At 52.2% G+C, this 27399-nt stretch overlaps 3 protein-coding genes across 13 annotated transcripts in view; 2 read left to right on the top strand and 1 right to left on the bottom strand.

Annotated features, from left to right (window-relative positions):
- NFAT5 (nuclear factor of activated T cells 5) overlaps positions 1-17913 on the top strand; it is a 57077-nt gene extending 39164 nt beyond the window's left edge. For 6 of the 9 annotated variants that reach the window (XM_039558454.1, XM_039558459.1, XM_039558458.1 and 3 more), the window contains 10 exons: positions 455-645; positions 1453-1625; positions 4607-4741; positions 4913-4965; positions 5614-5746; positions 6289-6366; positions 7865-7977; positions 8509-10939; positions 11622-11868; positions 12710-17913. In XM_039558454.1, coding sequence (XP_039414388.1) covers positions 455-645; positions 1453-1625; positions 4607-4741; positions 4913-4965; positions 5614-5746; positions 6289-6366; positions 7865-7977; positions 8509-10939; positions 11622-11860 — 3546 coding nt within the window. In that variant the 3' untranslated portion in view covers positions 11861-11868; positions 12710-17913. Of the gene's footprint in view, positions 1-454; positions 646-1452; positions 1626-4606; positions 4742-4912; positions 4966-5613; positions 5747-6288; positions 6367-7864; positions 7978-8508; positions 10940-11621; positions 11876-12709 lie in introns of all 9 variants that reach the window. The other 3 variants (XM_039558457.1, XM_039558455.1, XM_039558456.1) reach the window with 3 other exon arrangements.
- A 2246-nt stretch (positions 17914-20159) lies between these two features.
- On the bottom strand, positions 20160-22881 carry NOB1 (NIN1 (RPN12) binding protein 1 homolog). The gene is given in 14 exon segments (XM_039558244.1): positions 20160-20298; positions 20301-20385; positions 20388-20525; positions 20933-21077; positions 21162-21201; positions 21204-21258; positions 21496-21717; positions 21826-21872; positions 21875-21928; positions 21931-21961; positions 22039-22110; positions 22178-22311; positions 22455-22587; positions 22669-22881. Coding segments are annotated over 14 exon segments (1281 nt in total). The 5' UTR covers positions 22747-22881; the 3' UTR covers positions 20160-20251.
- The window catches only part of WWP2 (WW domain containing E3 ubiquitin protein ligase 2), a 32403-nt gene continuing 27878 nt past the window's right edge, over positions 22875-27399 (top strand). For 2 of the 3 annotated variants that reach the window (XM_039558243.1, XM_039558241.1), the window contains exons 1-4: positions 22875-22957; positions 24968-25051; positions 25635-25782; positions 26038-26156. In XM_039558243.1, coding sequence (XP_039414177.1) covers positions 24982-25051; positions 25635-25782; positions 26038-26156 — 337 coding nt within the window. In that variant the 5' untranslated portion in view covers positions 22875-22957; positions 24968-24981. Of the gene's footprint in view, positions 22958-23080; positions 23176-24967; positions 25052-25634; positions 25783-26037; positions 26157-27399 lie in introns of those variants that run through there. The other variant, XM_039558242.1, reaches the window with a different exon arrangement.

Genomic DNA, 27399 nt, shown 5'->3' with positions numbered 1-27399 from the left:
TGATTGGATGGTTGGACCATTCAATCATCCCATTCCTCCCTCTGCTTCCCTTTCGTCCTATTCTGACTCTTTCAGGGGTTTTGCAGGTGTTGGACAATTGTAATCAGGTTTCACGAGGATTTCAAGATGCGGCTGGCATGAAGGTGGGGTCCTGGAATGCCAGTGGCTGTACACATACTGAGCAGCAAAACCTCTTCACCTTTGGAACGAGCCGCAGGAAATGTTCTGTTTCTCGGCTGCCTGGTGGATGTAGATGCTGGGGGGAATCCTGGGAAGAGAGGGGGGAGTAGTCACAGCTGGGGTGAGAACAGGAGGTTGTAAGAGATGTGAGAGTCGCAGCTGGGATACTTCTGTCTGAAGGTAGACAGGATTCAGGCTGGTTTAGAAACAAGATGTTAATAATAATAATTAAAGCAGTCATTCCTGTGTTAATTGCCCACCTGGTGTGTTGCAGCTGGAAGGCCACAACGAGCCCGTGGTGCTGCAGGTGTTCGTGGGCAACGACTCCGGGCGTGTGAAGCCCCACGGCTTCTACCAGGCCTGCAGGGTCACGGGCAGGAACACCACACCCTGCAAGGAGGTGGACATCGAGGGCACCACTGTCATAGAGGTGGGGCTGGACCCAAGCAACAACATGACACTGGCGTGAGTAGCTCTTCCCATGAATATTTTCGTTCATTAGCTTGGGCTTGGGAACCGATTTCCTTTTTCCCTTGGATGGGTTATAGTGAAAGTCTGAACATCTTGGCACTCTCCTCTCTCTGCTGCTCAGCTCTTGCTTGCAATTCGCTGTATTCAAATGAGATACCAGGTGGTGTGTGCTTTTTGGGCACAGAACCCAAAATCCTGGGTAAATGGCAATATTCTTCTTTTTAACACATCCGGCTGTGTTTGCTTCTCCTGTTCTTATTTTTTTGGCTGTTTTTTGCTTCAAATCATTTTGCATGGAGCCTGTCTGAAAAGCCAGCACTGCATCACTCACCTGGCCCTGTACATCTCCCCTAGGACCACACTTATGGGAGGACTTATCTGTCACTTCCAAGTCCCACTGAACATAAATAATATGACTACAGTAAGTTTTCTTCTACTCCTGCTTTCTTTAAGTGAATGCAGAATATTTTGAAGCAATAATCCTACAAACACAGATCTTGCCCTGGGGATGGAAGAATGAAGAGCTGTGATTCTAAATTGAATGCTTACCAGAATTACATTGCAGTTTCTGTTTTATTCATGCTTTCATATGCCTTTCTCCCATGATTCATCATCCAAATTAGGCAGGGTTGAATGAAAACTTGAAAAAGGTCATAGATTTCATGTAAATAAAAAGAAATCTAATAAGATGTCAGTAATTACCTCAAGGCTTTTGACTTTGGCTTACGAAACTACTCGAGAGATTGTTAAAGATGCTGAACGTATTAAACGGTGAAATTCTGCTCTGTTTTGTGTTGTTAGGGTTGATTGTGTGGGAATCCTGAAGCTGAGGAACGCTGATGTGGAAGCCAGGATAGGCATTGCCGGCTCCAAGAAGAAAAGCACCCGCGCTCGGCTCGTCTTTCGCGTCAACATCACGCGCAAGGACGGCTCCACCCTGACCCTGCAGACGCCTTCTTCCCCAATTCTGTGCAGTGAGTGTCAAACCAAAGAGCTGAGAGTAGAGAGGGGTCTGGGTTTTAGTGTGAGCCCTGCATGGAAGGGGTGCTCAGGCCTTGGCAGAGGCTGCCCAGGGAGGTTTGGAGTCCCCAGCCCTGGAGGTGCCCCAGGAAGGCCTGAACGTGGCACTCAGTGCTCTGGGCTGGGGACAAGGTGGGGATGGGGCACAGCTGGGATTTGATGGTCTCAGAGGTCTTTGCCAACCTAAATGATTCTGTGATTCTGTGAAATTATCTTGGGGGGAAAAAACCACCCCGTGTTAATCTGTGATAATTTCAGAATTGCTGTTGCTAAAATCAAGTGGATTGATTTTTATTTGTGGTGAGGTATTAGTTGAAATTGTTGTCTAGTATTGAAAAATAGTTACGCATTTCCTGATCTTCAGTTAAATGAATTTTTGCCTCCTAAAATTTCACAATTTTTGTCATGATTGCTTTGAAAAATGACGCTGGTACGACTTTCTTCTGTGTTGTCACATTCATGCCTCGGCTTTCAGTGCTAGACAAGACTTGCAGTAAGTCAGCAAGCCTGGCTCTTCAGCTGTGGTCCTTGCGTGGGCCAGAGGCTGAATCTATTCTGGTTCAGTGCAAGAGCAAAACTTTTTATAGCTCTTTATTAAACTGCTCTGTTTAGCACGAGCACAGATGGCTGCCTCGGCTGGGGAGGTTCCACTGACCAACAGGGAAAAGGGAATCATGGAATAGCTTGGGCTGGAAGGGAACTTAAAGCTCATCTTGTTCCACCCCTTATCTTGATGAATGAGATGGAGAGCTTTTTCTCTATTCATGGAAAGAGTAGATGAACTCCTGGGCGCTCGTGTTGTGCTCTTTCCATGGTATAAAAAGAATATTTTGTGGATATTTTTTAGAAATACGGTCATCTTTGCAGCTCCATTCTAGTCAGTAGACCATGGTGGTATATTACAGTAATAGAGTATCTGATACTAATTTTCAGATTTAAGATAAAAACATTTTCTATAAAATCTTCCAAAGCCATTCCTGTATCTCTTTTGTTTGTAACTTTCTGGTTAAAGATAAAATTATTTCAACCATAGAAGAAAAGGGAGTGGAAATCACCTGATGATTTCTCAAACACTCCATAACTTGCTATTGTGAGTAGAAGCTGAGTCTGAGATGAAACATTCAGAGACTGATTTTAAAATAGGCTGTTGAGCTAAAAGAAGCTGTATTTGATGCAAAGAGTAAATTGGTTTGGTTTTTGGCAGGCTGGGGTTTGGTCACTTGCTAAGAAAATAGTCTCAATTGTGTAAGTTGCTAAGAGATTGCCCAGGAATTTTACAATGTCTCCACTGCTGGAAGTCTTAGAACACAGAACAAAATACTCTGGTCAGACTTGTGTCTTTGGGGAATATGTGGATAAAGCTGATCGTGGTGTGAAGGTTGAGAGGGGAATTCCTGAGCTTCCTTCCAGGACTCTGTGCTTCTGTCTTACGCTGAAGCTACGGGGACTTGCAGTAGACCTTGGCCAAGGAAATAGTGCTGGCACATGGCTACTGGCTGATCAAAATGGCGTGAAATGTGTTGTTACTGAATATAAATTATCTCCTCAAGCACATTACGCCCGGTTGCTTTGCTACATAAACCTTACTACAGATGTGTAATGTACCTTCACAACACAGTTTGCATTTACACTCATCATGGCCTGTTTACATTGTGTTTTATAACTAATAATGTTCCAGAAACCATAGAAAAGGCATTAAGGAGCTGCAGGCTCTTTATTTAAGGCCTGTGTTTTAAACAGGCTTTGTTAACTTGTTAGCAAACCTAAATCCAGTTACTCTTTTCATGTGCCTTTAGCATATTCAGTCGTTGCGTAACGGTTGCCTGGGAACCCGCAGCCAGAGTTGTAGAAAAATCCTTTCTGAAAGGTCATTAAATAATTTGGAGTGGTACAGGATGTATGTTCTGCTGTGTAGTAAGCCCAGGGAATATTGTTATTAAACACTCAAAGTGGGCCAGGCAAGTGCAGAAGCACAAGCCTGGGTGTGTGCCCCGGGGAGCTGTGGTGAGGAGAAAAGGTGGTTGAGGAACGTTCGTTAGAAACTGGAATTCTTTTATATTAAATGTGTCAAAGCACATTATTTTAAAATGTATCTCTGTTTGAATTGTCTGCAGTGCTCATTTGCATTTAGCACACGTGGTCCTATTTGGTTTAAGGTTTAAGAAGAATAGGAATGGTTTGCAACAAAGACAGTTTATAAGAGTGATATAAATCATCATCTGGGGCATCCAGGCATGTGTGTCTTTGAAACTACATCCTCTTGGCTTATTTGATTCAAATTGCTAAAATTCCCAACTACAGAGATGTGAGTCTTGCAAGGATTTGGAGGGGACCTTGAAGCTCATCCTGTTCCACTCCCTGCCATGGACCAGGGGATATCAGGTTGCTCCAAGCCCTGGGTTAGTGCTTGCACCAGCCAGAAAACTGTGTCATGTAAAAAGGCTGCAAAGCCCCCCTGGGTAACTGGGGAATTGCTGCTTCTGCTCTTTTGCAGAGCAGAACAAAATAAGCTTCACAAAAAATGTTTTATGACCCAGAGGCTGAATTTGGAAGTTGGCTTCAGGTGTTTCTAAGGGCTGATGCCTCTGGAGATCACTCTACACGAGGGAGTTACAGAAACACATTTCCTTCTGTTCTGAGCACTTGTTGAGCTTTGGCCCCAACACTGGGAGTTTCATTGTGAAGATTTAATACGTGCAGGAGAAAAGGAAAAGACTATTAGTAGATCATTGAGCTAAGTGTGATTTTTGTGAGCTCATTACATTTAGTGAGCAAATTACAGAAATGGTTATATTCTGAAGAGTTTGTCACGAAATACATGATAAAGAAAGAAGCTCAGGAGTTTTATTTTTTTCCTTCATAACCCTGTAAGTAAAAGTGGTTTGGTTTGGGTTGATATTTTCTTGATTCCAGACTCTGTTTTTTTCCCTTGCAGCTCAGCCAGCAGGAGTCCCAGAGATCCTAAAGAAAAGTCTCCACAGCTGTTCAGTGAAGGGTGAAGAGGAAGTTTTTCTGATTGGCAAGAACTTCCTAAAGGGAACAAAAGTGATTTTCCAAGAGAATGTTTCCGGTTAGTGTGAAAGCAGTGCTGGCTTGGGGTGCTGAGCAGAGCCTGGGGTCGGGGTTTCACTGCTGGGTAAGGCTCAGTCGTGGAGAGCAAACTGAGGAGCAGAGTCAAAGGCCCTAAAACAAATTGCTCTATAGGATGTGCAATGACTTATGCTTTTTAATTTTTATTTAGATGAGAATTCTTGGAAGGCAGAAGCTGAAATTGACATGGAATTATTTCATCAGGTACTTCTGCATTACTATTATTATTACTACTATTACTACTACTACTATTACTACTAGTACTATTATTATATTTCTAATTTAAAAAACAGTGACTTTGTTTTCAAAGAAAAATTAATCAAGCCTTTTCCTCTTTCTCTGCATTTCTAGAAGTAATACTAATTGTTTTTACGTAAGGTCTGTTGTGAGTCTGGTAGAATATAATTTTGGGTTTACACAAGTATAATCGGTCAGTTTCTAACCGAGAGCTTGGATCCCACAGTGGGTTTGGTGAGCAGGTCTTTGCCCTTGCATACAATGGAATTAAAAGGCCTAATTCAGTTTTCCCAGCAGTTTTCCATGGAAGGGGATAGTGTGTACACCATGGTCTTTATAACTGGCTGAATTTCTGTTCCACTTTGAAATGTTTTACAGAATATGTATTATTTTACACACAAATAAGTGTCTTCATGGACACTCTGGCTGCAAATGATGTCAGAAAAGTGCCATCCTGGTCCCACCTCTGAAGGCAGTATGCCACATGTGCATTGCCCCCAGTGTCCTGGGTTTTTATGGTGGTTTATCAGTCTATTTCTCGCTTTTGATGGATGTAAGTAGGATTGAGATCAGTAGTAATAAAATGTGATTTTTTCAATTATTTTTGCCCTGCAGAATCACCTTATTGTGAAGGTGCCACCATATCACGACCAGCAAATCACCTCAGCTGTCTCAGTGGGAATATACGTGGTGACGAACGCTGGGAGATCTCACGACGTGCAGCCCTTCACCTACACTCCAGAGCCAGGTGTGTGGGATGCACTGGGGCAGGAGTGGCCATTGCACCTGCTGAACACTTCTGACTCCACAGCCTTTAGTCCATGCCACAGGAATGTTCAGTAGCATGGATCTTTCCAAACTCCTCTTGCTGGCGAGTTTTGCTCTGTTAACAATAAGATCTAAAGGCTTTGCTTTTCTCATTTATGTGCCAAATACCTCAAATTCCAGCTGTCTTGTGACGGCTGTTCTTACAGAACAGCATCCATTTCTAGTTTAAGGATCAAAATGAAGCTGAGCAGGATAAAAAAATCAACATGTTCCATACAATGCACCAAATAAACCAAGAAATCCCACCAGGCTTTGTCCTGGGGAAAGCTGCAATTTGCCCACTTCATGTATTTTAGTTTATTTATTTATCTGTATCGCAATAGACAGTGCAAAGGTTTGTGTGGGTTTCAAAGAACCTGAATTTCTTTAAGCTATAAGGAATTGTTTTGGTTTGCTTTGTGTTTTTTTGGCTTGTTTGCTGATTTAAGGTAAGGAAGTTCTCAATGTGTTTTGTCTCGGCAGCTGGGACTCTGAATGTTAATGTGAAGAAGGAAATCTCCAGCCCAGCCCAACATTGTTCTTTTGAAGAGGCTATAAAAGGTACTAAATTGATTCTTATCAGTGTTCTTAATAATTTAACTATGAATTCCTACCCAGATTTGGAGAAATGAATCAGACATCCTGTGATAAGTCTGTGCTTATAAAATCTGGCCCTATTCTTACAGGGAGGTTTGTTTTCTGACTCTGAATATTTTGCTTTATCACAGTATTCCTATCAGTGTATTTTAGTACAAGCTAATATAGAACAAAAAAAATGCAAAAATAATACTGATTTTTTTTATTTTTCATGCATTAGGCTCTGCAGTCTAATCTTTATTTAGTATGTTTGCAAGTGAAGAATAAAAAGGAAGCATAAGATCGCAGTTAATGCGAAGAATTAGAAACTGTGTAGTGTTAATTTAAGCAAAAACACATCTAAAGTAGTGGTGGGGAAGGGCTGAGCACTGAAAAACAAATGTGACAATGTGGTGTTTTTCAGAAGCTGTGTTTTTATAGGTTTTATAATTCAGCTTTCAGTGGGACTAGTTAAAAATGTTAATTCTGGGAATTGCAACTTATCCCCTTCAGTGAGGATTTTTTTCCTTTATCCAGACAAAGTTTGTCCTTTTCTTCCAGAGGAACAGGTTTTAGGTTTACCTGTTCTTTGTCTAAGTGTGACTTGATCCTTCCAGTATTAAAATGAAGTCAAGGAAGGAAATGTCTCTTAGTTGCCTGTTCAGATTCTGGTGGTGCAGAAAGATGCCTGGGAATTCCCAGAGCTGCTCTGGAAAAGCAGCTTGGAGGGAGCAGATGAGCACTGGGGTCACAGTGGGACAGGACTCTGGCTGCAGGTGAGACCATGGACTTGTGTTGGAGTTAAGGCTGGGTCTTGGCAGGGCTGGGTTTACAAGAGACTTTACAAGTGTTAGGGAGGATGATAGAAGATATGCTGAGTTTAAACCTGCAGAGAGTACCTGGGGGGAGAAATTTACAAAAATATGGAGGGCAGTGAAACAAACTGGTAAAGCACTGGTAAGAGCTTTCTAGTAGCCAGGTTGAAAAGATGAGGAAAATAATAACTATATACAGGGTAAGCCTGACATCCATCTAATTTAGTGTGGAGCTTAACGGAGGGAAGATCCCAACTGCTCCAGGAGAACAGCTGCTGCTCCTCAGAACACAGCATGCTGTTGCTGTTCCTTCATGTCCTCAGTTAATTTATGCAATAAAGCTGAATTTACCTTCTCATGGGGGTCTCTGTGTTAGCTCCTCTCTGATGGTTCATTCCTGTGCCTGTTCTATTCCAGGCTGACTGTGAACCAGAGGTCAGAGGATTTTATCTGCTGTATGTACTTGGTCTGTTCTGTCCTTCCTCACTCTATACACAAGTGCAGAAATTTTACTGCCACGTTGCTGTAAGATTTAAATTTGGTTAAAGCGTGGAGATCTGTTGCTTTACATTGAAGAACAATTCTTTAATTTACTTAAAAGGAGTTATGGAATGATGGGTATTACCCATCTTTTGCCCCTCTTTTTCTTGTTTTCTTTGTGGCTGCAGCAGTGAAGGCCACGGGCTGTAACATGGAGAAGGTGAACATTCTTCCTAGTGCCTTGATAACTCCACTCATGCCAAGCAGTATGATCAAGAATGAAGATGTGGCTCCAATGGAAGTAAGTACAGAAAAATGCTCTCCCCCCATGCTCCCGGTGAGTTTGTTGGGGGCTGAGCACAGCAGCTTTCAGACTCTGAGTTACCTCTACTCCTTGGTCTATGCTTTGCTAGTGGAGAAGAGTAATAGACAGGGAAAGTGCCATGTCCACGATCAGTCTGGGCAAAACACAGTCACAGAGCATGAGTAAAACAGACAATTTCCTTAGATGACTCACCTGGTTGCTGCACCCAGACAGATTGATGGGTTAGTGACATTACAATGGGGTGTTTTGTCCTGTGACACAGAACTAGTAAATTACTGTAAGAATATTCTGTTAATCACTTCTTAGTGTTGCTTTCATTAATTGTGCCGTGATTCCATCCTTGAAGTGGCATTTCCACTGCTAATCATTTGCTTACTGGTTTGGGTGTGTCTGGCTTTCACATCTCACATCTTCCTCTGATCTTCCCTGGACATCGGGGATTTGGGGAAGTTGTATCAGCATAACCCCAGTAAGTTTATAAATTACTGAATGCCTTGCTCTTTTCAGGCTTCAAATGTGGTTGGGTCAACTCAACAAACATTGGAAAACAGCATGTCTGGCATATCAACTTCTGCTTCCCATTTACCTTCTGAAAGCGAAAACCAGCAGCAAATCCAGCCCAAGGTGTACAACCCAGAGACCCTGAGCACGATCCAAACGCAGGACATTTCCCAGCCCGGCAGCTTCTCCGCAGTGTCCACCCCGGGCCAGCTGCAGAACAGCGATGCCCTGCTGCAGCAGGCTGCACAGTTCCAGACGAGGGATTCGCAGCCCAGGGAGGTGCTGCAGTCGGATGGCACAGTGGTGACTCTGTCACAGCTGGCTGATGCCTCACAGCAGCAGCAGCCGACGCTCTCGGAGCCGGCCCAGGCCCTGCAGCAGCAGATTTCCTCGAGCATCTTCTCGTCGGCCAGCGGCGTGAGTCAGCTCCAGAACACCATCCAGCAGCTCCAGGCTGGGAACTTCCCCACCAACACCGCCACGGGCAGCAACAGGAACGTTGACTTGGTGCAGCAGGTTCTGGAAGCTCAGCAGCAGTTATCTTCCGTTTTGTTTTCGGGCTCAGACAGCAGCGAGGATGTCCAAGATCAGCTGAATGCAGATATCTTTCAGCAGGTCAGCCAGATACAGAACAGCGTAAATCCTGGGATATTTTCCTCCTCAGACACAGCTGTCCATTCCAGACCGGAGAACCTTTTGCCTGGACGAGCTGAGAACGTTCACTCCCAGCCTGAAGGTGCCCTGTCCAACCAGCAGCAGCAGCAGCAGCAGCAGCAGGCCATGGAGACGTCGGCGGCGATGGTGATGGGGATGCAGCAGAACATGTGCCAGGCGGCCACGCAGATGCAGTCGGACCTGTTCTCCTCCACCACGTCGGGGAACGGAGCCCTGCAGCAGTCCCCGGTGTACCAGCAGGCGTCTCACATGATGGGTGGCTTATCCACAAGTGAAGACATGCAGATGCAGTGTGAGCTGTTCTCCTCGTCCCCGGGGGTGTCCGGCAGCGAGGCAGCCGCCCCTGCACAGCAGCCGGTCTCCAACAACGGCCCTGCCATGTTCCAGCCATCGAGCTCTGCTGAGGGAGAAGAGGCCTCGGGGCAGAGTAAACAGATGCAGAGCTCTGTGTTTCAGACCATGGTTCAGATGCAGCACAGTGGGGAAAGTCAGTCCCAGGTTAATCTCTTCTCATCTACTAAGACCATGATGAGTGTCCAGGCCAGTGGGACTCAGCAGCAGGGCGGGGGTCTGTTCCAGCAAGGTGGAGAAATGATGTCCATTCAGTCGGGAAGCTTCATCCAACAGTCTCCACACTCACAAGCTCAGCTTTTCCACTCTCAGAACCCTATTGGCGACACTCAGAATATATCCCAGGAAACACAAGGATCCCTTTTTCACAGCTCAAATTCCATCGTCCACAACCAGACCAACACTAATTCCTCTGACCAGCTGCAGCCCCCGATGTTCCACTCACAGAATGCCATGGGTGTCTTGCAGAGCTCCTCTGTGCCTCAAGACCAGCAGTCTGCCAACATGTTCCTTTCCCAGAGTTCCATGAGCAACCCTGCCACTCAGGAAGAGCAGATGTCATTCTTTACAAGCCCAAATCCCATTTCTCCTCTTCAGACAGCAACAAACACTGAACAGCAGGCTTCTTTCCAGCAGCAGACACAGATCTCTCATATCCAGAGCTCCATGCTTCCCCAGGAGCAGCCCCAGACTCAGCCTGCTCAGCAGGGTTTGTTTCAGTCCCAAGTGTCGTTGGGCTCCATCCAGTCCAGCTCCATTCCTCAGAACCAACAAGGGGCCATCTTCCAGCCTCAGCATTCAATTGTTGCTATCCAGAGCAGCCCCCCAGCTCAGGAGCAGCAACAGCAGCAGCAGCAGAACATGATGTTCAGCAATCAAAATGCAATGAGTACAATGGCCTCCCAAAAGCAGAACATGATTTTCAATCCAAATCAAAACCCAGTTACCAATCAGGAGCAACAAGGCCAGTCCATTTTTCATCCACAGTCCAACATGGCCTCAATGAACCAGGAGCAGCAGCCCATGCAATTCCAGAGTCAGACCACAGTGTCTCCTCTCCAGAATCCTGGCTCCAACCAGGCCGAAGCACAGCAGCCAACCATCTTCCATAACTCGCCCCAGATTCAGCTGGTCCAAGGATCCCCAAGTTCTCAAGAGCAACAAGTCACCCTCTTCATCTCCTCAGCTTCCATGTCTGCCCTGCAGAACAGCATGAGCCAGCCGGAGCTGCAGCAGTCCCCCATGTACTCCTCCCAAAACAGCATGGCAGGAATGCCAGGAACTGCTTCTCCTCCCCAGCAGCAGGCTCCTCTGTTCCACAACACAGCGGGAGGTGCCATCAACCAGCTGCAGAATTCCCCTGCCTCATCCCAGCAGACATCGGGAATATTCCTGTTCGGCATCCAGAACAGTAAGTGACCAGTGCCTGGTGCTGAGCTTTCGGGATAGAGAGCTGCCATAGAAACATGGAATGGTGTGGGTGGGAAGGGACCTTAAAGCCCATCCTGTTCCACCCCCTGCCATGGGCAGGGACACCTCCCACTGTCCCAGGCTGCTCCAAGCCCCAGTGTCCAGCCTGGCCTTGGGCACTTGCAGGGATCCAGGGGCAGCCACAGCTGCTCTGGGTACGTTGTGCCAGGGCCTGCCCACCCTCAGAGGGAAGGATCTCTCCCTAATGTCTAATCTAGGAATGATTGTGGTCTCTTAAGAGAGCATTTCTCTTCCTGTTTTTGGTTTCTGCAATACACGTTGGCTTTCTTCACGTTATTGAAGGAAAGCAAGGACTTTAGAAGCTATAGGGTCCAGAAATGTGTTAAAGTGTACTTAGCTGTACAAACCTGCACTTCTCCTCATAGCCTCTCTGGACCCAGCCTCCATGAGCAGTTCTGTGGGATGGAGAGCCTTTCTCTGTGTGCATGGGTCTGTGGGTGCCTGTGAGCCCCAGCAGTGAGAGGTGCAGGTGTTGCTTACAACAGGCTGTAGCAGCTCTCACAGGGCACACAGCTGGTGGTGGGCCGTGGTCGTAGCTGGGTGCTTTGCTGTGGGAACTGCTGGACTGTGCCAAGACACTGAGCTGTCCCTCTGTCCCCCAGACTGTGGTCAGCTGCTGCCCCCCGGGCCGGCAGCGCTGCCGGAGGAGCTGATGGCCATGGGCCAGCCCGGGCAGCCCCAGGGCGAGGCGCAGCCCGCGGTGCCGGCGCTCCTGTCCCAGCAGCTCCCCGAGACCCCGCCGCTGCCCTCAGCCATGGCCACCAACCAGAACATGGAGAAAATAGATGATCTGCTCGTGTCCTTGCAGAACCAGGGGAACAACATGGCTGGCTCATTTTAATTAGGCAAGTAAGTGGTGAGTTTGGGTCTCTGGGTTCTTTCCTGCCACACAGGAGCTTTGTTCAGCCCATTTGTACCTTGCAGTGTGTGACTGTGCTTTAAGAGGCCAGCTAAAACACCAGTGAGGCTGAATTAAGACTATAGTACCAGAATGAAGTTACTAAAACCAGTCAGAGGTCAGAATTTGTGTGAAACAGTTGAGACTTTTGTTCAATTTTCATACGTTTTGTCATCTGCTGTGACAGTCTGGTGCTTTGTTGGGGAGGAGAGTGGATCACTGACAGCTTGGCAGATCAAAACCTTACGAAACATGACTGTAGTTTAAAAACGTGAGGCTTAATGAGTAAATAACACCTCAAGTCTGAACTGTTCTGAACTCTTCCCCCGGGTTACAATAATGTAATGTGAGAACAAGTTTTGGTGGAATGTGGCAGCTCCTGAGTGTGCCACATGCTGAGTCTGTGTTAGAAACAGCTGACAGCATCAGCTGTTGCTAGGAGACACTCTGCTTTTAGAAGGTGTCTTTTTCAGAGGGGGGAAAGAGCCCTTGACTACAAATGAGCACCAAGAACCGGGAGGACTCTGGAGTCCAGTGTAGGCTGTGCTGTGGAACTTGGGGCTGGTCTTGAGCTAAATCCCCTCTTGAGTTTTCACTGAAGTGATACACTTCATTCTCTAATCTAAAAGGGTTTGTATATGGAGTTGGGAGTCTCTCCAGAGCTTCTCTTGCTCCTCACCCCCGGTTCAGTGCCTGCTCATGAGGAACACCCTGAAGATGAAGCAACTGCACAGAAGGAAGAGGGAACTGTGGTTAGTTATGGCTGACTTTTCTGCTTGTTTTCTCATGCAGAAATTCCGTGAAGAAAAAAAAAGCGACGATTCCCCAGATCCTCTCAGACCTTCCAACTCTGGATTAGGCTGCGTGGAACCAATTGCTTCTGTGGAAAAGTGGCCTCTTTAAAGAGCACACGCGTGGCCAGTGGCAGACCTGAGGCCATGACCATGGAGTTTGGGCTCCATAGTGCCAATAATGCTGAGGAGTTATGCTTTGTGTTACTGGGGCGTGGGGTTGGGCTGTTACCGGATTCCTAAACCTCATTACTGTGGGGGCTCTTGGAATTTAAAGCATATCTGGTCAGTTATTATTGTTGTTGGAAGGTAATCCATGTTACCACGTTTACTTTTTCCCTCCTATTCCTTCTTCATATCCTCTCTTTTTCCTCGGGAAGCTCGTGCAGCAGAAACAGCAGCTGCCTCTGCCCCGAGCTGTGACTCAGCGGTCAGTAAGTGAAGGGATCTCTTGGCTGACACGGAGTGGGAGAGCCAAACCCACCCTTTATGAATTGCAAGTATTGTTAACTGTAATAACCAAGCAGAGAATTGCTGCTGTAATAACCAGTTCCCATCTGACAATGGGATTAATGGTTTCCCACATCCCTTATGTGGAGCTGTACATAGAGCAAGGGTTTGGTGGCTCTACAGAATGAAGAAATGAAGGGGAACTTCCAGTTGATCTTAAAATCTTCTCTAAAACACCTTCAGCTTGAAAAGAGCATTCTGTGTTGCTGAGGAAGGGACTCCTCTGTGTCTCCCGCTCTTGACTGATGGGTTAGAGCTCTGTAAAGCCTCATGAGCTGTTCCCAAACCAGCCTTCTCCCTTTCATTCTTTCCATGGTTTTCCTTCTCTCCCTCAGTTTTGTATTGTGTTTTTAAAAAAAGACGTAAATATCCTACTGGCTTTAAAGCTCAGAAACAGCTTTTAGGAATCGTTGGCAGTAAATTGCTTAGTCAGTAGAAGCTTTGACAAATAATCAAGGACTAAGGAGAGAGGAAGCAATGTCTCCACCACCTTCTAAACGCAGGAATCCCCCTTAACCCGCCACTTCCAGCTGTGACTGATGGAAAAAGCTTGGCTTTACTCCAAGTAGGGGGCAAATTGCATCATTTTTAAGCCTTCTTAAAACATCACTTCATCCTGAGCTGTTGCATCTTTGTAGCACATGGAGCTCATTGCAGTTCTGAAGTGATTTTTCCTTTTTCTACCACAGAGCCCCAAGTCTGGTTTCTAGATTGTCGTGTTTAATTAAAGAATAAATCATTGACTGATGTTACCGAATGTAAAAACAACCCACTCCAGACCACGCAGGTGTATTGTGAGGCATGAGGATTTTTTAGGTGCTTCAACTCTCCGGACAGTGTGTGATCTCTCACTACAGCCTCGTTCAGATCCGTGTTCCTCCCGCTGCCGCCGGAGCCGAGCCGCTCCTGCGGCGCCCGTTCCGCCTCGGTAGAGTGTAGCTGGTATCACGTCATTTTTCATTTTTGTTATTTGAAATAACAAAAGAACCGTCTGTAAATGGTTTTTTTTAAGTTCCTCGAGTCTGTTTACTGTGTGTTTTCCCCTTAACTCGTGTGCGTAGTTGAGCCGTGTAGAGTTTTTGTTGGTTTTCCTGGATTTCCCCCGTTTGTTGGTCTGTCACGACGTTCACTTTCTCTTTCTGTCTCTCTCTTTCTCTCTCTCATTGAGAGGCATTGAATTACGTTTTCAGTAGTAAGGCTTCTTGCCGATATGAAGGGAACTTTTCAGAAAGAGACCTGCTCTGGGTCATTTAATTTTGAATACAGTTTTCAATCGTTCAAGTTTTGGATGGTTTATATCTAATGTGTGTTTCATTTTTTTGGAAAGCTATATTTTGTATTTAGGAAATGGTATAACTATTTTGCTATTTGTACTGAGTGAGTACATTGGCATAAATATAAAAAATTTATATATATACATATATATAAAATATTCTTTTTGCCACACATTTTTGTGGTAAATTTGTGAGTTTGTCTGATGTTCTACCACAACGTGGCGTCTGATAACAGTGGGGTGGGGTGGGGTTTGTTATGTCTTTATTGAGTATTTAAGTACTTTTTGCAACATAAATAACGTGTTCATCTCTCGCCATTCCATCAGGCAGTGTTGGTCCAGCTGGCCACGAGAAGCTTCGCTCTGTGTTTGGTGTGTCCCTCACTCACAGCCTAGCAAGGAAACCCAGAGGCATTTAGGATTATATAATATATGAAATATTGGGGTTTCCCTCAGAATGAGCCATTCAGCTTTTCTTCACTCTCATTGCCTATTTAATATTTTAATACTAGCGCCTCTGTGTTTTAACTCCTAATTTATGATTATGCTCAAACGTTGGAAATTTTAATCAGGACAGAAAGAATTCCCCGCTGCATCATGTCCAGAGCTGCTTTAACCCCGACCCAGACTTTTTCTTTCTGTACTTTATTTTTTTTCCCCTGCTAAGACAAAACATTAACAACATCTTGTAATGGTTCACGACAGGAAAGCAGCAGCCCCCAGCAGTGCCCAGGTGCTGTGTGGGGCTGCTCAGGCTGAGAACAATGGACCCAACAACGTCCAGAGGGCTGTGGAAGTCCATAGCCACTCACTGGGAAAGGAACTGGTGGTGTTTGCAGGATCAGTGTCCCAGGATGAGCTGTTGGGTGTCACCTGGGGCTGTCACACACAGAAGGAGTGACAGGAACGATGGATTCGCTCGTGTGCTGCTTCAGTTTGCTCATTGTTCCGAAGGGCTGTATCCGTTCGTTGGTCAGTGCCAAGTCACCAGGGACCAATTCTCCATGGAACAGGATGAGTGCCCAGAAGAGATCCTCATCCCAAGCCTGCCACAGCTCCAGGGAAGGGTATGTTTGAATTGTGGGCATTTGAGGTCGCTTATGAAGAGAAGAGAGAAAAAAAACCACAAAAAACCAACCAAGGGCTGTGCTATCCCAGCTTTCCCTTCTGGAAACACCTTCCTTTCCTCGTGTTAAATTTACCTGTTCATTTTAGGTCAATGTTTAAATGTACAACACTTTGAACATGTGATTTGGTTACAAAAAGTATTTGTGTGACTGAAGAGGTCGCTCAGCGGTTGGCGCGTGCTCGGGCAGCGGCTCCGAGGGTGGAGGGGTTGGATCAGCCCCAAAAGAGCTCATGGACAGGCTGCAGGGTGTCATGGCAGGGAGCACAGCCTGAGCCACATCTGTGTTTTACCAGGGGCCTGAACATTCACTTCTGGCATATTTAGCAGTTGAGATTGGGCAGCAGAGCTTCTCTATGATCCCTGTGTTCCAGGAGCACACGGAGCACTGGCATCGTGTCTGGGCCCTTTGGGTGCAGAGAGGCTCCTGAGGTATCAGTCTGTAAATCCAGCATCGCTGGGGGTCCCAGAGCACCCATTTGTGGGCACAGGTGAAAATTGAGGGAGAGGGACCTGCCAGCCCCCACCACATCCCCTCAGCTTTTACCCTGAGTCTGCCCAGAGCCCACCCAGAAACCACAGAGACAACACTTAACGCACAGTTGGAGCTGAACAGCTCCTCTGGCATGGAGTTACTGGTGCTTTGTGCTTAATTAACAGTTGTTTTGTTATTAATTGCCTCCTCACTGCCTGATCTTGCAGCAAGCCAAACACTTTGCTCTTATTTTAACACAAATCTAGTTCAAGAAATAATTCCAGGCTGGCTGTTCTGAAGTGGATGTCCAGTGTCTGATCAGTGACTATGATTACTTCTAATCACTGACAGGGTGGTTGCTTCCTGTATAGTTGTAAGATAAACTAAGGCATGAGCAGTTAAACATAACTTTGGCAGGTTTTTACTGGAAGCACCAAGTCTGGGCAGCTGTGTCAGTGGACATTCCCCTCACCTGAATGAGCCAAACTTTATTTTTTAAAGTTTCTGTTGAGATTTTGATTTAGTATCTAATTTATAAAAGGAAAATATGTCTGAATGGATTTTCATTCCTATTTTCTCATGCCTCTGCTTGGCAAACAGTTGGGTTCCTTTTCCAGGGGCATTTTGGGAGCACAGGGAGCACGGACATGGATCTGAGAGAGAGAAGCAGGAGAGAGGAGAGGGAATTGCTTGGCATGCTCCGAGCTGTGGGTGGAAGGTGAGAAGAGCAAATGCTGGTCACTGGTGACTTGTCATTAGTGCAAAACTGAGTTTCAGGGAGTTGGTGGTTTCGTGTTCCAGGGTCTCGGGGCAGCTCCATTCTGTAGAAGCTAAAAGGAAGCAGCACTGGGATGCTGTGTTTGTTCAGGGGGTTTGTTTTAATTTGGGCTTTTTTAGACTTTGGGGCTGACTGTGAGCACTTTGTGTTCCTGCTCAGACCAGCTGTGCCAGCTGTAGTGGCCATGGTGCCCCGGGCAGGGCGTCTGTGCCGTGGCACCGGGAGAGGGTCAGCGTTGGAAATGGGATAAACGTGTCAGAAACAAGGAAGAATGCTGCAGGGGGTAAACTCTTGCAAAGGGAAACTGGTGGAATTCTCTAGGGGAGTGGGGGACTCCGGGGGGTTACACAGGAGGAGAGGCTTTTCCTCTCCCAATCTGTATAGGGATGTAAATACACACTGCCTGTATATTCTAGGATTATATATATGTATATAGAGGAGTCAGATTATTATATATAAATAATAGTAGGCACATGCATAGAATACTGTTATATTTACATTTTTATAAACATGAAATAATACTCCTTTTCCTCAGTAGGTTTTTGTAGTAACTCATAAGTAGCTGTCTCACACCTCTCAGTCCTGGATGTGTGGCCCTGTTGGTACCGTTGGCTCCAGAAGTTGCTCTGCTTGGGAACCTCGCTGGTATCCGTGGGCTGGAAGCAGATGTGGCCACTTTTGTATTTTTATATCTTGTAGTTCATACTTGCAGATGTGGTTTAGAATAGAACTGACACCCAGGCTGAGGATGGGCTTCCTGCAGACCTGAGCATCCCTCGGCTTCCCTTGGGTAACCCCAGAGCCTTTTGCATCCCCAGTCTGGCAGCAGCTCATGCAGGCAGGGGTTGGTGGTGGCCCCCAGAGGGGCTGGGCTGACACCAGCCAGGTGTGTTGGATGTTACTGTGTAGCAAAGGGTCCCTGGTTGTGCTGGGTCAGGGAGGGGAAGCTCCTCTGCCATTCCTCTTTATTCCCATAAGGGCAGGAGTCTGTAAACTGAGGTTTTTTTTTTTTTTAACTGACTCATTACTGCAGCAGTCAAAATGTAGAGAACTCCTTGAAAGCCAGTGAAGCTCCCATTGAATTCTGTCCATGAGGAACCTGCCACAACTGTGCTGATTTCTGTCTTGCAGGTTGTGTGAGGAATTAAATCCTAAGGATCGTAGAATCATGGAGCATCCTGAGCTGGAAGGGACCCACAGGGATCACCCAGCCCAGCTCCTGGCCCTGCACAGACACGCCAACAATCCCACCCTGGGCATCCCTGGCAGCGCTGTCCAAACGCTCCTGGAGCTCTGGCAGCCTCGGGGCCGTGCCCATTCCCTGGGGAGCCTGGGCAGTGCCCAGCACCTTCTGGGGGAAGAGCCTTTTCCTGATATCCAGCCTAAACCTCCCCTTGCCCAGCTCCAGCCATTAAATCAGGTCATAAAATCAATAGTGTATTGTGGCCACCATGACTTTTTCATTCCAAATCCACGTTCCACTGGAATTTGTCATGAGTGGATCAGACAGTGTTGTCCTGGTACAGGTTTTCTTAAATCACCTCCACCACACTGAGAGCCAATGTCCTCATTTGTTCTCTTCGAGTTTGCTGGGCTGAGCCCTGCTTTTTCCAGAGATCTGTCATTTTTGCTGTTACACTTCTTTAAATTTCCTGGTAACCTTCACTGTGTGGGGACAGGGTGAGGAATCCAAGGATTCCCTGCTCACTGACCCCTCTGTTCAGGTTCCAAAGCTCCCACACCCGGCAGCCTCTGTGACACATTCCATCCCTCTGGGATGAGGGAAGGGTTCTGTGTTCATGTGACAGGTAAATGGCTTTGGCTTTGTTTTGGCCCTGGAGCTGCCCGTGGAACGGGACCTGCCCCAAGTGTCCTGGGCAGGACCATGGCTGCCCGTCGGGATAACGTGTCCAGGGGGACGTTCCTGTTTGAAAGTGGCTCTTTGGGTGTTGCAGAACTGGGATCACATTCCAGTATCCTTAGCAGCCTTTTTATTCTGGATAAAAGGAGGCAGTTTGAATTACTCCCATCTGAGCTGATGCTGAGTTAAGCTCCAACCCCTTCAGAGCAGAGCTCCAACCTCTCTCTCTGTCCCTGCACCTCTGGTGGGCTCTCCCCTGCTTGCCAGATGTTCTGGGTGCACCCTCGACCGCTGAGCTGCCTCTTCTGTGTCCTGCAATGTGAAAGTAGCACCAGATACTCCTTCGTGCAGTTCTGTGTATATGGCTTTCGTAGGTGGGTTTTCCAAGCACTGATTCCCGGTGTTTTCAGTTTGTCTATGAGGGGATATTTTATTTGCATCTATGTTTTTAGCTCTCCTGTGATAACTTGTTGAATATTAAAAAAAATAAAAATATTTTGCTTCTATTGGGACATTTGTATACTCGCAACTATATTTCTGTAAACAGCTGCAGTCGAGAATAAACAATGAAAGTTTTCATTTTGCAGTGTAAAGTCTTGTGATGGTTTTTCCAAGGGCATCTCCAGAGCTGCCCAACCCAGCCTCCAAATTGTGACCGAGGGAACAGCTTCCATAGCCCGGGATCCCGTCTCTGAGGGACTGGGGGAGACACAGAGGCTGCCCCAGGGAGGTGAGGCCAAGAGTCCAAAGCAAAGACGCTGGAAGTTGCCACCTCCTCAGCAGGATTTGTGGGTGTGTTACCCAATGCCCTTTATCTGCAGCTCTGACACACCAAAAATGCCCTGGGGCTGGGGAAGGCCCAGGTGTGTTCCCCTCTCCTGCTCCCACCCTGCAACCTCCCCAGGACCACGGGCCACAGCTGGTACCAGGCATTTCCTTACCTTGAACAATTTCAGCAGGGTTAAGAAACTGCAGCAAGAGCTGGGCAGAACAGGCAGTTGTGAAAGATTTCAGCAGATTTATCCAAAAAGCTTTACCTGAGTCTCCCCCTTCAGCCCTGGGCATTGCCTAGTGCCAGGGTGAGACACAACCCCCTGCCCTGGGCTTTTGTCTTTCTGGAGCTCATGATCCCATGGGGCAAAACATCAAAGAAATCCTCCCTTCCTCTGTCCCAGCCTCCTCATCCCTCGAGGCTCAGAGCAAGGCTCCCCCTGGCACAGGCACCCACACAAACAGGACTGAGCCACGGTGCTTTGGGGTTTGGTGTTTATTGGGTGACACAGCCCCTGCCCAGGGGCACCCAGGGCCAGCAGGGAAGCCACCCCACCCTCTCCCATGCTGGGGCCTCCCCAAACCCAGCCACCACCACCCCAGTCACGGTGGCCCTCTGGGCACCAGCGCAGTGCCGACAGAGCGGCCTGGCCCATGCCCATGCCAGGTTCTGGGAGAGGCCTTGCCCTGGTGGAGCCACCACCGCAGCCGGGCAGGCAGGTCCTGCAGGCGGGGGCCCGTCCTGCCCCTCACCTCCTCTTCACGAACTTCTTGGTGACGGCGTTGGGTTTGAGGGCCGGCGGCCGGCGCCCAGGGCGGCATCGCGCAGGTGCAGCGTGCGCGGGCCCGGCTGTGCAACGTCATTCTCGGGCGAAGGGAGAGGCCTCCGGCCAGGTAGTCGGGGTGGAACACGTTGGTTTTCTGCCTGGCTTTGCGGGACAGGCGCTGCTGCGGGAAGCGCTGGTCCTCCACCAGGTGCGGGTTGTTGGCGTGCTTCCCGCCCTGCGGCGCCGGCAGCGGGTACTGCGGGAGAGAAGGGATCAGCCCCGGCTCCCAGGGACTCTGAGGTGACCACAGGCCTCTGGAGACCTGAGCAGGGAAGCCCAGAAGCCCTGGGGTCCAGGTGCAACATCTGGAGGATGTTCACAGTTTGCTTTGATTCCCTCCAACCTGCCAGCCACAGGCTGGGCTCCCATCCCTGGGGTCCCAGTGGAAGAATTTCTTCACAGAAAGGGTTGTTAAAAATGGGAAGGGGCTGCCCAGGGAGGTGGTGGAGTCCCCATCCCTGGAGGTGTCCAAGGAATTGACTGGACATGGCAGTCAGTGCTCTGGTCTGGCTGACAAGGTGAGGATCGGTCACAAGTTGGATTTGAGGATCTTGATGGTCTTTTCCAACCTCAGTGAGTCTGGGATTCTGTCCAGGTACTCACCCTGAGCCCCCGGGGGTTCAGCACCTTGGGGTTGCGGGAGAAATGCATGTGGAGACTCCCATCGTCGCTGACACTCACTGCCACCTTCTTGAGGGTCTTGTTACCGCAGTGGGGGCAGAAAACCTTGGTCATGTCCGAGGTGGTCCTGTGAGGGTGGGACAGATGGGTTCACAGCTCCCGGGGCCGTGGAACATGGGCTCAGCCCGGGAGCAGGAATCAGCCCCAGCACCTGAAGCAGCCGTGGCAGCGCAGGATGTAGCTCCGGGCCCGCGGATCAGCATCCCGTTCACGGCCAGCACGTGGAGACCCATCTGCAGCAGCACGTTCTGCAAGAGCAGGGACAACCTGGGACCCCGGGAGCTGGGAATGCTGGGAGCCGGGACTGGGCCCTGCCAGCTGGGGCAGTGAGAGCCCGACAGGCTGTGCACAGGCCTCTGGAACTGAGACCCTACTGGTTCGACACACGGAGCTGTCCCAAAGCTCTCTCCCCTGCCCAGGGACTCGGCACTGCCTTGGTGGGAGCAGCCCCGAGGTTTGAGCCCTGGCTGCAGCCCAGCACCCACCTGCATGGCAAAGTCCGTGGTGACACAGCCGACCTGGACACCGACGGGAGCAGTGTCGCAGTGCCCCGTGTCCTGCTGGGCCTGCTTCAGGTTGCTGGGAGTTATCCAGCCTTCATCATCGCTCTCCTCATCCTCCTCCTCTTCGCTGGCGCTGGCCCCATCTGCAGAGCTCCGGTGTTCCTCCGGGTGTTCCTCCAGGGGCTCGGGGCTACTGGAGATGGCCTGGGCCATGTGGGGGGAGGAGACGGTCAGGGTGGCACAGAGGGGTCGGGAAAGGCCAGCCAGAAATCACAGAGCGAGGACAGAAAGAAAACTCCAGAAGATTCTCACCAGCAGCTCCCGCAGCTCCTCCTCGATGCTGGGCAGGGGCGGCCGCAGTACAGGAAGGATCCGAACTCGTCGCTGTCCGGCGGGGCCGGGCCGCTGCCGGGGCTGGCTGGCGCGGGCCCTTCCCCGCGGGCTTGTGCTGGGGGCACAGCACGGGGAACCCTCACCCGGGGCTCCGAGGGGCCGCACACCCTCGGCCCTCCCTCCGGGCCTTACCTTGGCGGGCAGGTGGAAGCCGGCGAGGTGCAGGGGGGCCTCTGGGTGCCGCGGGGTGGAGCTGAGCCGCACCTGGGGAGCGGCACGGGGCGTCGGCGGGGCCGCTGGAACCGGGGCCCCGTCCCCGGGCCGATCCTACCTTGTCCTGCGGCTCCCAGCGGAGGCAGCCGGGGCCGTCGATCTCGGCCTGGAGCTGGCATGTGAGGGCGAGCACCTGCAGGTCGGCGGCCGACAGGCTCGGGTAGTCCCCGGTCTTCTTGGAGAATTCGGTTACTGCGGGCGGGGAACAATGGCACCGTCGGGCCGGGCCGGGCCGGGCTGCGAGAGCCGGGCGGGGCGGGGCCGGGCCGTGGGGCCGAGGGAAAGGAAGCGGTGCCCCGCGCAGGACGGGAACCGGGGGCCTGCCCGGCACTCACCGAGGCGCAGCAGGTCGGGGCGCGGGCGGCGGACCCGCAGCTCGCAGGGCAGCGCGGCGAGGCGGCGGCGCGCGGGCCGGTCGCGGATCTCGGCCAGCACCTCGGGCACGGTGTACAGCGCGTCTGCGATGTCCTGCGGGCAGCGCAGTCACACCGGCCCGTAACCCCTCGTCCCCCCCGCCCCTCCGGTATCTCCCCGGTGTTTCCCCGGTACCTGCAGCGGGGCAGCGCTCAGGAATGCGCCCGTGTCGGCCACGACGTGCGGAACACGCGCCATGTCCGCGTGCCCCATGGCCCACCCGGGCCGCCGTCCAAGCGCCGCGGGAAGCACAGCGGGAGTTGTGGTCCGAGCACGGAGCACGCCGGGAGTTGTAGTTCAAGCGGGGCACGCCGGGACCGGCGGCCGTGCCGCGGGAGCGCTTCCGGTCGGCGGGATCACGTGGCGGCCGGGGTCACATGACGGCGGGAGCTGGAGCCGGGGAGCGGGAGCGGAGCGGCTGCCGGTAACGGGACGGGGCGGGGCGGGGCGGGGCGGGGCGGCTCGGCTCGGCTCGGCTCGGCTCGGCTCGGCTCGGCTCGGCTCGGCTCGGCTCGGCTCGGCTCGGCTCAGCTCGGCACGGGGGCGCTCCCGTCCGTCCGCCGGACAGGGCCTGCTGAGGCGCTCCGGCCGCCAGGAGCTGCTCAGCCGGTGCCGGTACCAGCCCGGGACAGCGGGGCCAAGGGTGGGGCCCTTGGCCTCCGCCTCCTGTGCGCGGTGCCCGCAGCGCCCGGCCCAGTTCCGTGCGGGGCTGCGGGGCCGGACCGGCCGGTCCCGGGGGCGGGTTCGGTGTTCGCTGCCGGGGCGGCGGCCCCGCGGGTGACCCGGGAGGTCAGGCCAGGCTGTCGGAAACGGGAAGCCGGGGAGGGAAGGGAGGCCTCGGCCTTATCAAGGGGGATTCCCCATGTGTGGGGTGCGGGAGCGCCCCGGGCCCGGCCCGGGCCGGTCATGGCCCCGCTCGGCTGAGGGGCTGTGGGGGTGTGCGGAGCGGGAACAGCCCGGGGACAGCAAAGCTGTGCCCGGGGAGCGGCACTGGACACCGAGGGGTTTCTGCGGGTCAGGGGTGCTTGGCGTGGCCGGCGATGTCAGAGCGAGTGACGGAGAAATGGTGAAAAGAGGAAATGGGGAAGAGTCAGGGTTTGAAAGAAGAAGGATGGCGACAGCCCAGGCGGAACAGGGCTGGGCACGGCCTAGCACTGGAGGGGCACGGCCCCGATGGAATCCATGTGATGTGGAGCTGGGGACATGAGGAGGAGGAGTATGCGATATCCTCAGGGAAGGTCGGGGTGATCTGCGGGCCGGGATAATTGGAATGGGAGTCACTGTGTGAGTGTGTTGAGTAGCCCCTCACGGTGAGGGACAGGAGGTTGGGATGTGTCCAGGAGCCCCGGCTGTTGTTGGATGGAGCCAGAACAGTGGTTGGACAGTGCCAAACGGGGATTTCCAGGCAGAGGTGGGGGCTGTATGAGACACAGCCAAGCCCTGGGGTGCCAGGCAGGTTTGCCGTGCTGGCACGGAGAGCAGAGACCCTGGGAGAAGGGATTTCACAGGGAATCTGCCATGGGTTGGAGCTCGGTACAGTTTAAGGAGGATGTAAAGAGAGAGCAGAGAAGAGGCTCCTGCACAGGGAGAGGGGCTGGAGCTGCTTCCTCCCTTTTCCTGCTTCCCCTGATCGGGGAGGGGGAGGTTGGCAGTGCCCTGGTCCTGGCTGGGCAGTTCTTGGCTTAGGGGCTGGGCCATGACCTTGGCCCCTGTCCTCTCCAGCTCCTGGGAATGGTGGGGAGGAGGCTGGAGCAAGCCCATGGCTGACTCCGTGGTCCCAGACGCAGCGTCTCGTGCTCCTGTGTGATGTGTGACCTCATCCCTCCGCTCTGTGGTCGCTGATTTGGGCAGAGGCCCCAGCCACGTGTCCTGCCACCCTGCCTGGTGTCACAGTGTGTCCTTCCTGTCTGGGGGGGTGACACGATGGTCTTGGAGGCCTTTCCCAACCTCAGTGATTCTGTGGATTTGGTACCATAGTGAGACCAGGGCTTCCCTTGAGGGATGTGGCCACTGCCCCGTGCTGTGACCAGCTTTTGTCCAGCCTGTGCCACTGCCATGTCCTTGCCATCTTGTTGGTGATGTGTGGGCTCACGAGTCAGTGTCCCACAGGGCAAGGCTTTGGTGGCTGCTCTGTCCCTCATCAGCACTGACCTGTGGGTCAGGGGAGCTTCAGGTGCCCAGAGGGGTGTCTGGAGGTGGCACTGCCCAGCTCGGCTAGCAGTGGTGCCGTGCAGGGGTTGCTCTCCCAGGGACGCAGCGTTGTCTGTGGTGCAGGGCTGGTTTATTAGGAGAGGGAGCCTGTGTTTCCCGGGGGTTGCCCAACCCTTTCCCCGTGTCCTTGCCGTGCCGGGCACTCGCAGCAGCATCGGGCTGTGTTTGGGCTCCCTGGGCGCCGTGGGAGCGGTGCTGAGGTGTCTCCTCTCTCTGCTTCCAGCCGGGGGTGATGCCATGGCCGCTGCCAGCTCCAGCAGGGCCAGGGCCGGGCCGCCCTGCGAGAAGTCCCCGCTCTCCGTGAAAGGTGGGTCCCGCTGCCTCGCCAGGATTCCCCCTGCCAGGAACGTGTGTTGTGTGTGCTCTGCCTGCACCCCGGGCTGGGACACCTTCCCGGGGGCAGCAGGGGCTGAGGATGGCCAGCGCTGCCCTGTGTGCCATGGGCTGGGCTCGGCCGCTTCCCCCGCCGGCTGCCTTGGGGACGTGGCTCCGTGGCCCTGCTGGGGCCGCGCTGGTGCTCCCGTGGCCGCGAGATGGCTCCCGGCGCCCGGAGCCCCGTCCCCTCGGAGCCACGTCCCCAGCTCTGCCCCTCCGCAGGCACTGCTGGCCTGGGGCTGCCCCGTCCCACCTTGCCCCCGTGCCCTGGGGTCGGGAGGTGTCCGTGGGGACAGTGACAGTCCTGCCACCCTCGGAGGGGTGAAGCTGGGGATGGGCATGGTCAGGGCTTGGTGCCAGCCATCGCTGCCACCAGGAGCATTGCTCCCCACTGCCCCTCTCCCAGAACTCTGCTGTGAGTCATGGCACCCCGGGCTGGCAGGGATGGGGTGGGGGATGAGGGCAGGGGACAGGGTGTCTCATGGCTGCCTGACCCTGTGCCTGTCCCTGCCCAGTCGTGTCTGTGAAGCCCAAGGCCCAGAGCCGCCCAACACGGATGAACTGCTACGTGGAGGTGGCCGGCGACGGGCTGCCCAGCGAGACCAAGAAGACGGGGAAGCAGATGGGGGTCTCTGAGCTGCTGTGGAACGAGGTCCTCACCCTGTGAGTCCATGTGACCCCTGCTGTGGGGCTGGCCCTGTGTGCCCCTCTGGGGACACTTGAATGTCACAGAGCTTTGTCCCTTGCATGAGGACACTGCCAGAGACAGCCAGGCTGGGAGGGCAGTGGGAGGGGGGTCTCCCATTGCCCCATGTCCTTGCCCACCTTCCTCTGCTGCTTGCCTTTGGCACTGCCTGCTCCCCAAGCATGGAGCAGGCATGACGCCACGGTGACAGCCCCCTTCCCTGGTCTCTGCAGGAATGTCACGGCTCAGAGCCACTTGGAGCTGAAGGTGTGGATCTGCCACACGCTGAGGAACGAGCTGCTGGGCGCCGCCTCCATCAGCCTCGGCAGCCTGCTCAAGGGCAGCGGCAAGTGTACGTACGGGGGGCCCGGGGCTGCGCTCGCCTGCCCGGGGCACAGGGGACAGGACGGGGGTGGCCGCAGCGGCTCCAGCGCTCCCCGGCAGGGAACAAGGTGCCGTTGTGTGCCCTGGGCCGGGCGTGCCGGAAGCCGTACCTGCGTCAGCCCGGGCGCCGCAGCCGGCTCGGAAACACAAACCCCGCTGCTATTTGCCGCCGTTTGCGGTTGCCAGAGCGTGGCTTGTGACAGCAGCTCCCACATAAAGGCGGCCATTCAGGGCTGGGGCGGCGCGAGTGGCCGCGCAGGGCTGGAAAAGGCGTGCTCTGTCTCTTCCAAGCAAAGCTTGTGAGACACAGACCTGGTATTGAGCAGGGAGAGGGGCCTCCTGCACCCCGAGGGATTCAGGGCTGGTTCAGACCCTCCCCGGTGCCGGGGGCTGGGGTGAGCTGCTTCCCCTGGTGCTGCCAGCTCTGAAACCACATCAGTGTCCCTGCCGTGCTGCTGTGGCTCTGGGTGGCACCAGGTGCTGTGGCAGTGAGGGACACATGGGACATGTGCTGCCACTGCTGTCATTTTGCAAGGCCTGTGGGGACTTGGATGTGTGCCTCGGCTGGCTCTGTTGGGGTGTAGCTGCCAGCCAGCCCCACAGCTGTGGGATCTGTGCCCCTGGGCACCCTCCCCTGCAGCCGTTATTTCCCGAGGTGTGCAGGGGCCCTGCCGGGCTCCCGGAGCTGCCGCGGTTCCCGCCCTACCTGCGCCTCCACGGGGGCACAATTGGCTCTTTCATTCCCAGCCATCCCGGGGGGCTGTGTGGAAAATGAATGGAAAAGGCAACTGGCTGTTCTAGGTTGTCTGTTAACATCCCTCAGAAAAAACGTGTCAGATTTTTCCTTGACACCGTGGGCTGGGAGGGAGGAAGGACTCTTAAAGCTGCAGAGCCTGCCCTGCCGTGCCGGGAAGGTGCTGCCTGTCTGCTCCTGTCTGCTTTTGTCTGCCCTCCTTGTCTGGGCTGACATCTGCTCCCTCCTCTTCCCTGCAGGCTCATGCTCAGCCTTCGTGCTTTGCTGCAGGTCTGAGTGGGCCAGAGACTGCTGGGGGCCCTATGGGAGCCTGGGAGATCCTTTCCTCAGGGGCTCCTCGCTTCCTGGGAAGAGGGGAGTGTGTTCCCTCTGCCAGCCAGCCTGAGGAAGGGGCTGGGTCAGGCAAGGTCGTGCAAAAGGCATCTGGGATTTCAAGCCATTCTGGGTCAGGCAATTA

This window comes from Corvus cornix, chromosome 11, assembly GCF_000738735.6.
Source record: "Corvus cornix cornix isolate S_Up_H32 chromosome 11, ASM73873v5, whole genome shotgun sequence".
Lineage (NCBI taxonomy): Eukaryota > Metazoa > Chordata > Aves > Passeriformes > Corvidae > Corvus > Corvus cornix.
This window is presented reverse-complemented; position numbering and strand designations above follow the sequence as displayed.